At 39.7% G+C, this 14,914-nt stretch overlaps 1 protein-coding gene across 2 annotated transcripts in view; it reads left to right on the top strand.

Moving 5' to 3' along the window:
* The window catches only part of trappc9 (trafficking protein particle complex subunit 9), a 285,840-nt gene that overhangs the window by 90,478 nt on the left and 180,448 nt on the right, over positions 1-14,914 (top strand). For both annotated transcript variants that reach the window (XM_022194077.2, XM_022194076.2), the window contains one exon: positions 13,597-13,715. In XM_022194077.2, the coding sequence (XP_022049769.2) occupies positions 13,597-13,715 (119 nt within the window). The remainder of the gene's footprint in view (positions 1-13,596; positions 13,716-14,914) is intronic.

The raw sequence follows: 14,914 nt of genomic DNA, 5'->3' as shown, positions 1-14,914 counted from the left end.
TTGTGCATGTGATTGTGTGCATTTGCACGTGAATTCCGATGACTGCCAGAGTGAACGCATGCGATGCTGCGTGTTTGCCTCAGCACCAGTGCCCCTCTCCTTATGGGGTCATTTAAGCGGTACTGTTTCGATGTTTTAATTAGCCGAGCCATAATCGAGGCCCTGAATTAAGGAGATAATACATGTTCCTCACTAAACAGCAGCTCTGAATGCAGTTATTATGGTGACATTATGGGATGAAGCTTTTGTAAACACATTTGATGCTATCGAGCACTTATTATTGTAGTCACATTAATAATGTTGTGTTAATATACTGACAAACTTATTTCCATAAAGTGGCTCTTGGGCTTTGCTTTCTGTCTTTTCTCCTTTGTGCCTCGAGATTACTAAGTTCAACCATCTTTGCTAATTAAACTGTAAAATGTTGATTTGGCACAACTGGTGCATTTGACAGCTAATCAGTTGTATTCCTCAGCCACCACATATGGTCACATATACATTTGAATGCCGACACACTGTAGTATATAACTCATTTTAAAATGCATAGAGCAGCTGCCCCGTGATGGTTCTTTCTCAGAGAAATAGTTTGACACTTTGGAAAATCTGCTTTTTGGGTCAATCCAGAATTAGAGGATATTTTACTTCCCACCCATCAAATTTCAAATAATCCATGTACAAAATACTAAAACATGCAGTTGTTGTGTAAATTAACTGACTTACAAAAAACTAGGAGAAAGGAATGTTTGAAAATAGTTTTAAAAATCCCAATAAGTCTGGAGTTTTCCCTAAAATGCCATTTTTCTCTTGTCCTGCCCCAATGATGACCAAAATTGAATCTCAAATAAAACAGTTAAAGTAAAATTAAATCTCCTTTCGTTAGTATTATTTTTTCTTTGATGTTTCTAGTAATTGTGGGAGCATTTTTTTTAAAATCAACATAATATTTTAAATAATTATTATGCATTGAACACATGTCCCACAACATGTTAGCATAACCTTTTAGCTGGTAGAAGCAGAAGAAAACAGTGAATCACATGATACGCTGGAATTTACATTATCAAACAGTTTTCCAAAACAATGGGTAGAGCAAAGCTATGTCCTCTTAGCTCGTCAGCCTTGATTGGATGTCCATATTTTCAGGATAAGACAGTTTACTTTTTTTTTTTTTTTACTTTTATTCCATGAATAAGGTTGTCGTCTTGGTCAGCAGTAACAGCTAGCTAAATATCTAGCTTCTACTCCTGAGAGAAAGCTAACATTAGCATGGATTAGCAACCCTGTTACTGTGATTAGCAAAAACAAATAGAACATGGAATAAAAATGGTACTATTAATGTGTAGGGTGAGGCAATCAAGCCTTTGGTGTTTTTTTAACTTGTTTTTGATGAATATGTAGCAGAAAACTGTAAAAGAAAAGGTTTATCTTTCAAAAAAATTTTGAAGCCCAAATGTCCTCAATTTCTGGAATGACATGTTTCTTTCAAAAAGTAAAGTTAAACAATAATTATGTTATTAGTCAGTAATTTTAAGTTGAATGTAAAATTACAAGTTGTATTTATATGCAGCTTAATTTTAATGAAAAATGTCTGTATAAGACAAACGTTTATATACGGACTGCACTTTTCTGCTGTAGTGAAATTGCAGGTAGATGTACTGATTGTTCGAGCTCTTTCTTTCCAGAGTTTTCTATCCACAAACAATAGTTTACATGCCATTTATAGTAATTCTTTGTGGAATTATCTACCCACCAACCATGTTGTGGCATTTTCAAAATGAGTCTAATCAGTTGCCTTCATGCAAGGCAAAGTAATGTGAGAGAGAAATTGTACTACTCTTAAACAAAGACAAATGCACAACAAAGAATAATGCATGTTGCTGTTCGGTCTTCAATTTTCTACACTGCACAGAAAAGCTCGCGAAAATGTTGAATGACATAACTTTAACATCACACACAGTATGTCTGTATAGCCATCTCATTTTGACATGAGTTAAGGGATTAATGTATTTTTCTGGATACAATTAATAAACTTAGAGTCCCTGTCACATTGTTGCATTTTGAAATGAAGGGCTCCATTTGATGGAAAAAGTCTTAGAATTCTTTACACCATCAAGAAGTGGAAGGTGAATGGACTGTATTTAATCAAAGTTCTGTACATTCTTTCTCCAATTTAACGACTCGCTCTCATGCACATCAGGTAGAAAGCTACCTCTCAAGGCCCTTGGTCTCACCATCGGGAGCCATTTTTAGCTTCAGGGTTTTGCTCAAGGACATTTTGACGCATGGACAGGAGAAGCCACCAACCCTGCTATTAGTGGATGACTCACTCCACCTTCTAAGCCACAGCCACCTGTAAAAAGTTTTATTGCAGTTAAAAGAAGCACTGTTTGACCAGCAAAAAAAGCAATAAAATGACTTTTCTTCCACTGCTGACAGTGGAAGTTGGAAACACTAACAGCTGATTTATCAGCTGTCAAGGAAAGGGGCGATTAGCAAAAGTCGTGCTGTGAAATCAAAAAAACTGAAATTGTGACTGTATTCTCATATTGGAATAGATCAGCACTGTCTGTAGGTGTGAGTTTCTCTTGTTGGCCCTGTGGCAGAATATCCAGAGTGTACCTCGCCTGTCGCCCAGTGACATTTGAGGTAGGCTCCAGGCCTTCATGACCTTCTGCAAGGTCAGGCAAGTCTAAGATCGGTAATCAAAAAGTACTTGTTACAGGTTGTTGTAGGGACTGGTAGGCGTTTGAGAGTTCTCCATGGACCATTATCTGGAGCAGAGGGCCAGCATCACATTCTGTGTTGGTCAGCAGCTGGAATGAGCCTAATGTCGTGGTGGATCACCACTGGTGATGATGGTCTGCAGCTGCCATGAAGTTACCAAACAGCAACCTTTAATATGTAAGAGCCCATATGTAAGGAGTCTGCAGAACCAAACAAGGTGCTTGAGTTCAGGAGCATGCTTTTGGTTTCCCTCGGAATGCATATGGGTATGCACTGGGAATGAATTCCCAGGGTTGGAAAGTCAAGCCGGAGTTCCACAGTAACATTCAGAGATGTCTGATAATGATTTTCCGGCCCAAAACAGTAGAACTGTGTTGCAGTGACAGGTCAGTGCTACAGAGCCTTGGAACTTTTCGATCAGTGCTCTGGCTGGTGGATGGATGGATGCATATTGCTTTCTTGCCATTGGTTTGATGACATGATCTAACTATGTGGATGTTTGACACTTTGGACAGAGATTTTCAACACCCTGGTCCCAGTGTTGATGCTCGGCTAGCATAAACTTTCTTGCTGCTTCATAGCTGTAGCTTTGTCAAAAAACGCAAACAACTCCCAATTTCTCCCAAAATATCGAGCTATTTCTTTGCCAACACCTGGAGTAAAGGTGGATGTCTGATGAAATACACATGACCAGCTGTTTCTGCTGCCTTTGTTTGCAGCAATTATAACAACAAATCGAATTTCAAGAAGATATTGAAAATTAAAAATGCTCCCCTTATCATTCCTTCCATTGTTGCAGATGCATTTAATTGACATCTTTTGCCATTATAAATATTCATTGTCCTTGGTAGCACCAGGTTGGTCAATACAATAAGTCATGAATAAAAATGGAGTTGATAAAAACCCCCAATAACAAAATCTGAAGCAGACTGTGAGCATGTGGCTGAATATGAATGTGGCTGCATATGAATGAATGCCTCCACTTTACCCAGGTGAAAAGGTCTACTCTCTCTTCCTGCTTTCAGACCTTCTCCGTCTCTCCAGCTGCAGAGCCTGAGGATAAATGATAGCTGACAGCTTGTGCAGTGTGTGTCAGGGCCTCTCTGATGTGCATGCTGCTGGTGCATTGTGTTAACATCAGCACTTCTCCATATTTAATATAACTGTAAGCTCAGACGTCTAGTAGCCCTCATATGAGCAAGGTTTAGCTTTTACTGTTTTTCATGCTGTACTGAAGGTAGGAATTGGTACCTATGTGTGACTCGCACCTCTCGGAATGTTGACAGTGATTTAACGTCTCATTAATGGAACTTTTAAACGTCACTAATTGTACACTGTGCATTGATCGGCTTGTATTTGCATGCACGTGGAGGAGAAAGTCACTCGATCACTCTTAACTGTGATGTTGCCTGGCGGTACTGCACTCAGTGTCCAATTGTGTTTCAGCTGAGGCAGAAGGGGCGAACCAGACAAGGCCACAGAAAACAGTGCAGAGGGAACATTCAAAACAGGACGAGCCTCATTGATTTATCCTCCGACAAGTTTATCCCTCATTTTGAGTCCAGCTCGAGACCGAGACACCATAACTCAGGATCAGATGGGTGTGATGTCATCGCTCAGGACTAATGGGCCTTGACTTACAGCACGCTTTATTGTGTTAAATGGTGTGAGTGTTATATCTAATGACAGTGCTACTGCCTACGTTAATGTTCAGTTGTCTTTGAAGACAGCACCTTGTACAACGGTTGCTGTCTGCACCTGAATCAGCGAAGATACACAAGAAGCACATTATACCGACATGAACTAAAGAATTTGAACAGAGCGAAAGATTCGTTCAGAAGCTCTGCTGAAAGAAGTAAAGAGAGTGCTGTCTTAAGTGTTTTCTCATTGTTTGTTCTCAGCCAACATGAGTGAGAGAATGCACTGCTGTCCTACTTGTGTAGTTAGCTTTAAATTACTTTCAGCTTAGACCAGCAGGCTTAGCCCTTAGGAACATTTTCTGAAGGACCTGTGATGTTTTCATGTTTAATTTATTTTGCTACTCTCTTGTCAAGTGACACAACATAGCGGTTAGTTAACCTGTAGCCTTTTATAAGCTTTTATACTGTATTTGCTGTTATAAACAGCTGGTTTTGAGGGAGAAGTCTTGATAACAAAAACCCTCTCACTGATCTTTATGGCTGAGGGAGCAGCCTGATTTGAGGGTCTGTGTAGGCAAAAAACTCATGTTGTCAATTCATCAGAGGCATTGGTACATTTATGTTAAAGCTTACCAGCTAAACTGTTAGAGTTCTAACTAAACAATTAAATACATGCAAGCGACTCTAATTTCTGACATTTTTGTCACTTACCAAGGATTTACCAGCTGTAGCACCTGTTTTTTTGGGGGTTTTTTTTCCGCAAATGCAGCTTTCTTTTTTATGCGTCTCAGCCTTTAGTCCACACAAATGGAGTTTTAATTCACTGCAAATAGAGCTTTTAAGAACTTCTTCCATGATATGTTTGCAGTACCAACTCTCTGTTTACACAGGGCAATTTTGTGCTTCAGTGTGTGTGGACAAAATGGTGCTGGTGCTAACCTTGCTAACAGAACTTTGTGCATGTTTTTACATAAATACACACTCTTCTTGCTCTTTCACTGTATTAGGAAGCAACATGCATGATTCCCCCCCCTTTTCTGTGCGGCATTGTTGTTAGCCTGTCAGAATGGTTAATTATAAAAGTCGTTTCCTTTTTGTCAGGCTTCTGAATGGCCAACAAGGCTTTAGGGTTGGGCTTTTCAATGCTACTTGTCGGTTTGCCGCTTTTAACAGCGCCTCAGCTGTTTTTTTTGCATTTCCTCGGAGCACCAATCATTTGGAAAATGTGGCTTCAATTTAAAGCCAAACCAGAGTAAACTATGAGTCAGTTTTCATGTTAGCTTATACTTTGTTTGTGTCACATATCTTGTCATACATGTATCCAAATGTGTGTTGTACTTTCCTTGCTTTCCCACCCCTCCCTCTTCTCCCATCCCTCCCCCTTGCCCTCATCTGTCCCTCTCAGCCTGCCTGGCTAGCAGGCAGATGGGTCCCCCCTATATAGAGCCGGGTTCTCGTTTTTTTTTTCCCTGTTAAAAGGGTGTTTTCCTTGCCACTGTCGCCTTTGGGCTTGCTCTGGGGGTCAGGCATATGGGTTCTGTAAAGCATCTTGAGACAGTTTGACTGGAATTGACGCTATATAAATAAAATTGAATTGAATTGAATTGAATTGAATTAAAGCAAATCTAAAATTGCATCTGGGTTTGAATTTCATACAATGAGACACTTGAAATTAGGAATTTAGACGGGGCACTGGTCTGCTATTGCTTCTTTTTCTTTGAGATTTACATTTGAAAGAGGGATTTTGGAGGAGAATGTATTTATATTCATCCAAGTATAGGTAAGTGTATTCTTTTGGTGTCTGTGTTGAAAACTACAATTTCATCTTCTCAATACTATCTGATAATTAAAAAAAAAAAAAAGCCCAGGTCAGGCAACCAATGAGTTCCTCCTGTTATGATATGAAACAAATAGAAGTGGGCATTGTTAGACATAGCAGACAACAGAAAACCTAACAAAATCAAAAAAAAAAAAAGAAAATTAACCACTGCTAGACACCATGTTTGACAGGTAATAGCTCAGTAGGACAATTAAACATGAAGTCAAAGTAGCGGGAGCTGGATTTTACTGAATTCAAGGCGAACACACAATAGGAGCTATAAACTGCAAATGAATGGCTGATATCTAGTTGACTTAAGTTAAACGCCATGTGAGTTGCTGTATACCAGTCGTTTGTTACTCCTGGTAAAAACAAAGCAGCTGTTTGTAGATGATTTCTCTCTGACTTTAATGGAGCATCCAGACTGACTAGAATGGCTTTCAGTAATTATGGTAATCATGTGTTCAGATCTTTATATATTACCCTACAGAGACATGCACATCACGTTGCCACATTCCTCCCCCTTCTCTCTGGAAGACTAATAGAAGCATAATGATGTTCTTACGGTTTCAGTGTTGCATGTCAGCTCAGGACAGAGTAGTTTTAAAATAACTTAACTCCATAATGTCTTTTTTTTCTTTATTACTGTTTGAATTTGATGAATTGTGTATTTTATACCAAGAAAGAAACAGTCCACCGTATCAGTCTGAGTGGTTTTACTCACAGTTATGGAAAACGGAGTTGTTCATCTTTAGCTGATATAGTACATACTAAATGAGAATCATGTCCAGCAGCGTGTGGTGTTGCATTTTCATTTTCAGTTCTCATGATGGTTCTTTCCCCTGAACAGGATATTGAATGGGGTGTTAATGTTTGCACTGCAACACTTTATATTTTCCATATTTATAAGATGTATCTATCTTCCAGAAAAAAAGCTTGCAAATGTGAGTGCAGCTGACAAAACACAGATTTCCAGGATCACCTGGATCTGCGCTAATATCGTTACTAGTACTTCGAAAGTGACAATCCCAGTTATGCTGTTCTGTCTAACCGCTGGCAGCAGGGTGGTCTATGATAGAAATGCTGAGCTCACCCGAGTCTCCCTGAGGCTGTTAGACAGAGAACGAGACAGATACTGATTGGAAGGTGGGTGTAAAGGAGGGGATGATTGTGAGCTGTGCCATCGTTAATCACACCACCCATTACTCACACAGTCCCTTTGCCACAGGACACGACAAGTCATGTGTGTCTCCTGGAACAGGCTGCATACCATAATGGAAGATTCAGTTCATAAAGTCCAAGAGCGTCTGTGTTTTAGGTTCTTTCCTTTCCTGCCACTCTGAGTCCAGATGCAAATCTAAACTGTTAAACAGCAGGGTAGAGAGAATAAGCCAAGGGCGAACAACAAGAGGAGATTGTTGTCAATTCAATTATATATAATTATAGTTATATATATTATATATAAGCCAAGGGTGTCAAACTTTTAAATCAGGGGCCACATTCAGCCCAGTGTGATCTCAAGTGGGACGGACCAGTAAAATCAGAGCATAATAACCTACAAATAACGACAACTCTAAATGTTTCACTTTGTTTTTGTTACGGCCACCAGTATTGGTGTGCCGTTCGTTCTGAGGTGGTGCTTTGTTGGGCCTTTTGTTTGGGGGAGATTTGTGTGTAGGTTCAGCTGTGGCTTGTTGTAGAGCCTTTTGGAGCCCCAGCTGCCAGCCGTTTCAGCTGACGACCGAGCTGATGACAACCTGCACTTTCGTCTGGTTCTCCCCGCCCTCCGGCCATCTTGATTGGACCACCCTCCAGCAGCTCCTCCTCCCCGGACCAATCGAAGGCAGCCAAGCACCACACCTGTGGACTATAAACCCCCACCACGCCATTAGGCTTGGTGGCTGGTGCTTTGACCAGTCCACCCTGGTGCTCTCTTTGTTCTGTGGTTTTGTGTGGTTTGTGTGGTCATTCGGTCTGGAAGCACTTGTGGTGGGTGCTCCAGACAATTCCGACCTTCTGTTGGCTTTAGTTTAGTGTGGAGACTGAGGCTCCACTTCGTAGTCTGCCAACTCTGTGTAGAAACCACTATGTATGTTGAGCTGTTGTAAACTATGCTCATTATGTACGTCGTTCCAGAGGCACCAGTTCTGTTTAGTTTGTTTGTGCACGTTTTGTATTAAGTTTTGTTCCTGGTGGTGGGTGTTGCTTCTGTAGTTCGGTTTGGCTAGGGAATTTATTTGTTTTCTTTGTGTTTAGCTTAGTTGTAAACTCTGTTAGCCTTTATGTTTTATTCTGTTCTTCGTTTTGGCAACACTCACCAGTCTTGTGTTTTATTGTCACTTTTAAGTTCCTTTTACTACTAAGCAGTAAATCCCTTAACCTAAACCAATACCATCTGGTTGTTTTGTTGCATCCAGCCAACCCCTAGAGGTTGGATCGTAACAGTTTTAGTGCAAAAAAGTACATTCTGAAAATGTCCACATTTAAGTAACTCTTTTTACAAAACTTTATGAACAATCTGAAATTTCTTAAAGATAAATTCAGTCTCAGCAACGTTGTGCCTCAGTTCATCATTAACACATTACAGCTTAGAGATCACAGTGTATCTGTAAAGGCACAAAACATTTAGTCTCAGGTATCTGGAACTGAATGATTTAGTGTTTTACTTTATGATCAAAATAAGTCAGACAAAACACAATCAAAAAATGACAAAATATTGCAAAAATGAGACACGCAATGACAAAAGAACAATGAACAATATCGTATTTTACTTTATGAATCAAAACAACTTATCAGGAAATTATTTAAAATTCATACTTACAAGTTTACCATTTGTAGCTTATGTCCTCTATAATATTTACACTTTACAAAGTCATCCTGCGAGTCAGATTGGACCCTCTGGCGGGCTGGTTTTGGCCCCCGGGCCACATGTTTGACACCCCTGGTCTTCTCAGGGCACTTCACTTAGTAAATTTAACACCCTGCAATAGTTAATTATAAAGAAATGCCAAACAAATGCAAAGATTCCCTTTGGACATTGCGTTTTTTTGCGCAGTGACACAATAATTGTTGAAACTTTTTATACTCTTAAAGCTCCGTTATGCTGTGTTATCACGGTGTTCTGTTAACTTTCACAGTTGTGGAAGATACTTGGTGTACGTTTATTAAGGCTGATTTTAGCTGCTGTGGCCAAAAATGGCACACACCAAAATTCTGACACTTGTGCTCTTTTGGAAGATTGCAGCTTTTCTTTTATTAGCACAAATCTCAAAAAGTTGCTTTTGGCCCCAGGCAAGTAAAAGCTCCTCACTCAACAGAGTAGTCTACAGATAGAGTTAGCTAAAGCTGGTGAGCATAGTAGAGCCTTTAGCTGTACAAAACCAAGATCTTTTCCTCAGGAGACAAAAGTCTGAGTTAATGACGTACTCTGGTTAAAATCCTTTTTTTAGTTAACATGTTCATGTAATGTTGTTGTATTCTGGAGGACACCTCAAAAGGGGAAATAATCAGGGGTTAGGGTGTTCCACCTTGAAACTGCTACATCGGATTCAGACTTCCAGGGTTTATATGTGGCAAACCAAAGGAGCCAATCCTGTCAGCTTGAAGGATGGAACTTTGTTTACCATTTTTATTCTTCAGAATTGCTTTCCAATTCCAACATGTATGGCTGAATTACCCCAATATTACAACTTGTCATTGAGGTGCAGTTGTTACAGTGGGTGAACTTAACTGGGACTTCATAGATCTGCACGTTGTATAATGTAAAGATCTTAAAATAAATAATCACGCTGCTCTGCAACTGTTGGGTTTCTAACTAAGCATCTGTTTCCCTACAAATATGCCAACTTGAAAGGTGATGATATATTAATGTTGTGTTCCTAACTTGCTTTTGTTGCCCCCAGGTGGGCAAAAACTCTGTAATTGCAGGTGTTAATGAACCTGCTAATCACTGTTATTTTTCAGTGTGTAGAAGGCCTATTGAGTTGTGCTTAGATCCTGTTTAGGTCTAAACACAACTCCTTTATCTGAAGCCAGTGGCTTGTGAATAAATAATTTGTTCCTGAATAATTTTTTTGAAATGTGGTAACTTATTCTGAAGAGAGAACTAGATATGGTTTACTTCAGATGCACTACAGTTGGAGACTACACAGCTCAGACAGAGGCAGGCAGAGCTGGAAGCAGCCATGTATTGAAGTAGACTGCTGTTATTTATTTCATAAAAGCAAGAAGCAAAAAGCAAATCTGAGTGTTCTTTGCTCTGACGTATGAATTTTGTGCGCTGGTTAATACCCTAAAGAAATGGATGAGCTTTAGTATAAAGGAAGAAGTAGAGCTTGTGATGTAGTTTATTTTGCTGACTGTTTAATACACTGCTCTGTGTTTATTTCTCTCTGTTCTATAATTTATTATTTTACTAAAAAGCCTTCCTGTTTTCTGGTCTGCTCACTGTAGACGCACAACTTGCTGTGTTAATTGTCTGTTTCTGCTGTTTTCTGTTAATATGAATTCAACACTTGCTCCGTGTTTACCTGTCGTCACGGTAAATTTAGCATAATTCACATTTCCACAGCTTTAAATACATTGGTACAATAACGTAATCTTTTCCAGATGAGCCGCTCTGATACTCTGACTTCTTCTTTTTGACAGAGGTGCTTTATCGACTGGCTCTGTTTCCCCAATTCTTCACTCTATGCAGTGATTGTAGAGTTCGATAGTGTCTGAATACATGTGTCCGTCATGAACCCAATTGGCTGAGCTGCTGCACAGGCCGGTAATTTCTCCTCTCTTAGGGGGAAATTGCAGGGCTTTGGATCCCACTGACGTCAGAGAGTGATGTGATTCCTTTGACGTCAGAGCTTGGGCTGTGGGTGTCATTTTTTTTAGTATTGTCTGAGTGGGTTGAAAGCAGCAGCCCCTGTGGTGGTGCCTCAAACAGCTGCTGATAGTGCAGCTGCTCCTATGTCCACACTGCTTCTGTGAAGGTCATGAATATAAAATCCTTCATTTATTCTTCACATGCTTTTAATAGTACCTTGAACCCTATTATCTCAGATTTTCAATCATTTAAAACTTTGAAAATTGAAATTCTTGCACAGTCTTTGCTGCACCATGGAGGGAGAAAGCTAAGTGGGATGTTGGTCGTAAAACAAGACAAAATGACTAGCGTATTGAGATATAGCATTGTGATAGAATCAGTACTTTACTTTGCACTAATTGTCAAATAGAGCAACTTTGCGATCATTTGCAGTGACCCTTGCCTCTGGGGAGGACAACTGGAACAAAACCAAGCCGGCAAAATGCCTCCAGAACATAATCGAGCCACCGGATCCCCTCATTTTAGGTGTTGGAGGGGAAAGTTTTTGCTCTATTTGTCACTTGTCTGTATGCACTGTATGTATGTGTTAGACTGTACAATACCTTTCAGTAAAATGCAACACATTTAAGCAACACTATAAACTAGAGCTTGTAAAGTGACCAAAGGCTAGACATTCTAATCCTTATAAAGGTTGATTACACAGCTGCACCGCATTCATTTTAAGTCGGATGTACTTAAGAATTTAATCAGACCATTTGCTAAGATTTAGATTCCTGCTGTACTTGTCAGAATCTTCATTCTGCTTTGGCACATACAGGTTACAAGCTGGCAGAAGCATCACACAAAATTTGCAGTCTCTCTTTTTTTTTTTAAAAACTGCAAATATTTGACTTATTTTACAGACGTGTTACATCTAGCTAATGACTTTAGATCAGGGATGTCAAACTCATTCCACAAAGGGCCGGTGTGGCTGCAGGTTTTTGTTCCAACTAAGCAGCATCACTCCAGACGTGACTCATTTAATCAACCGATCTCAGTCTCCAGACAGGTCATTGGTCAGACTGTGTGCTGTAGATATGTTGGAACTAAATGCTGTAGCCTAGAGCACACAATTTGACCAATCACCTGCTTTAGATCTTCTAAGCTGAAATGACTTTGGTCGCTATGCTGATGCCAACACTGTGTGACTTGGTTTAAAAGTCAGTTGCCAAATGCCAGTGACAGCAAGTTATGTATAGATCAAGATTAAGACTAATAGCACAACATTTCTATAAACTCTGACACACTAACATCTTGACTCCTGTGCTTCGGGTGTTTCACAACTCGGGCTACACAACCAGTAATAATAACATCATAGCATAGTGAGTTTGCCTGTGGAAATACATTTGAACAATTACTTGTACTTTTACTCTTTTTCTCTTGTGTCTCAGAGTATCACACGTGAGTGCAAAGATGAACAAAATTAGCTTCAGAAGCGAAGAGTTGTAATACATAAAGATTCATTTTAGGGGGAAAGTTTGTTCTCAGGTTATATTCAACATTCATTATTGCAAATATAAAGTCATGAGTCATTTACAGTTTTAAACTAGAAATGGTTTTATAGAAGCAAGTATTACCATTTCCCCATATGGCAAATATACAAACTCTTCACGAGGCAGAAGCTTTACACAATAGGATGCTCCATAAAGGACCGACACCCTGTTTTCCATTAGGCAGAAGATAACGTTTGACTTCATTGCACCATCTTCTTCAATGTAACTGTCAAATATCGACCAAACAACGAATATTTAACAAAACCAAAAGCAAGACTTTGTTTTGTAGAGTTTCAAAAATGGCAAAAGTCCTGTTTTAACTTAAAAAAAAACAAAAACAAATGTGATGCCCCAGTGCTGAGATGATCTGTGCTAGCAAGTATGGTTTTAGCATTTTAATAAAAGCTAAAGAAAACATCTTGGCTGTCAAGTTAACTACACGTTCCTTTCGTCTACATTTTTTGTTCTATTAGGCTACTTCACAGTGTTTAAATCCAGGTGGCGACTTTTTTTGGACAGGCAGTGTATTTCGGACATTTAAACACTATGAACATTATTTTGAACTGTTTTGGAATTCACTTCTGTTCTTGCTGTGTTGTATCAGTCAACAAGCTGTGCAAGATGTAGAAGAACTGTTTAAATACTGGTATCTGTTCCAGTGTACAGTCAGACACAAGAAACTCTTGAAACCACTCTGAAACTGGCTTGCTCATGAAATGAATATACGTCTACTCTTACCTTTGATCGCACGCAACACGAGAATGGTTTGTTTCCTCGGTACCATCAGGTAATTATGAGACACATGGTTCTTTTGAGAAATCACTATGAACAAGAGCTCGATGAAGAAAATTGAGTACATTAAAAAAAATAATTAAATCAATTCATCACACAATAGCTCGTATAAAAATCTATAATTCATCACAGACTGCTGATATAACAGAGTGAGAATTTTTGCTCCACTACTCTGCTAACTGCTGTTTAATGACAGTCTTGTCTCTATACTCGGTTGTTTTTCTTCTTTTTTTTTTTTTTTTTTGCTGAATGTGTGATGCGATTATGTCTTTTCAGATGGGATCAGTGTGACAGGTCTGCCAATCTCCAGTCCGCTCCGTCAGGTTCTCAAACCCAGGCCTGAGACCAAGCCCGTCAGCAGCGAGTCCGGCAAGGCAGAGTACAGCCATGTTAAGGTGAATAAACCAAATCCTCTGTAAAATGCATGGAGAAAAAAAAGAAGAAGCAGAAAGCCCTGTTGTTTTGCTCAGACCTGCATCGTAATGCAAGCAGTGAGTTTGGTTTGTTTTTGTTTTCTGTCTTGTTGCATAGTTTAGGAAAAGTGTATTTTCTCCATGGTGCAATTTGACTGCACCTTTTCTGCAAATAATGAATATCCTGGGTGTGGATATCTAACCCTCTGACTCTATCTTGCTTTTCACACCCGTAACTGTGCACAGTGTGTGCATGTCTTTGCAGAAGTTACTGTAGAACTCCGGCATTATTTACCAACAAACTCCACCTTCTGGTATGTATCTAAAGAAGGAACACTGACTTTATTTGGACAGTGTCTCTCCTTGTCTCCAGATGCACTCTGCTCTTTGAATCAGAGCTCCAGCATAGACATTGAAATGAAAGGAAGAGAGATGAGGTGGAGGCGTGCAGAATGAGAATGTACTGGATGGAGCTGATCAGCAGGGGATACGGTTTGTTGAGGAGTTGTGGATGTCTGAGAGGTAGAAATGGGCGGTCTGACAGAGTCGAGGTTCTAAGGGTCACCTGTAGCACAATAGCTGCACCCCCTGCAAGAGTGGTGGCTGCATTGTGTTACCTTTGGAAACCAGAGGAAGCCATTTCTCTCTTCTGTGAATCATCAGGAGAGAAAACGGCATTGATTCTGAATGTTCAGATGTGCTGCCAAACAAAGTCAGCTTCTCTGTCTTTACTCAGAAAAGTTTGACAGGATGGGTACTAATGGGTGAAATAGAACAGGGGATATTTCTGTGTCAACCTAACTTTTTTTGGGGGGCGGATTTACAGAAAGAGAAATGATTTATGAGACTTGCCGCAATTTAGAGAAATAGTTACTTAATTTTCAAGCATGTCCACTGAAAGTAACTGGGTTAAATCGGCATAGATGAGCAAACACCAGTCGTGCTGGTTTTGCATAATGCTCCCACTGCTTCATATTGCCACAAGATATTATCTATGAGGTCTGCAAAAGATGTGGATTCAAATTGCTTTATTACTCCGCTAAGGAACAGCAGCAGAGGAATGTCCGTATTTGGATGAAATTTTCAGGGAAGGTCAGAAATGACACAAGGACCAACTGATTAGATTTTGGCAGTGATATGGCTTATAGTCTGGATCCACGGATTCGTTAAAGATTTCTGTA

Source organism: Acanthochromis polyacanthus, chromosome 11 (assembly GCF_021347895.1).
Source record: "Acanthochromis polyacanthus isolate Apoly-LR-REF ecotype Palm Island chromosome 11, KAUST_Apoly_ChrSc, whole genome shotgun sequence".
Lineage (NCBI taxonomy): Eukaryota > Metazoa > Chordata > Actinopteri > Pomacentridae > Acanthochromis > Acanthochromis polyacanthus.
The sequence above is the reverse complement of the archived record's forward strand: the minus strand, read 5'-3'. Positions and strand labels throughout refer to the sequence as shown.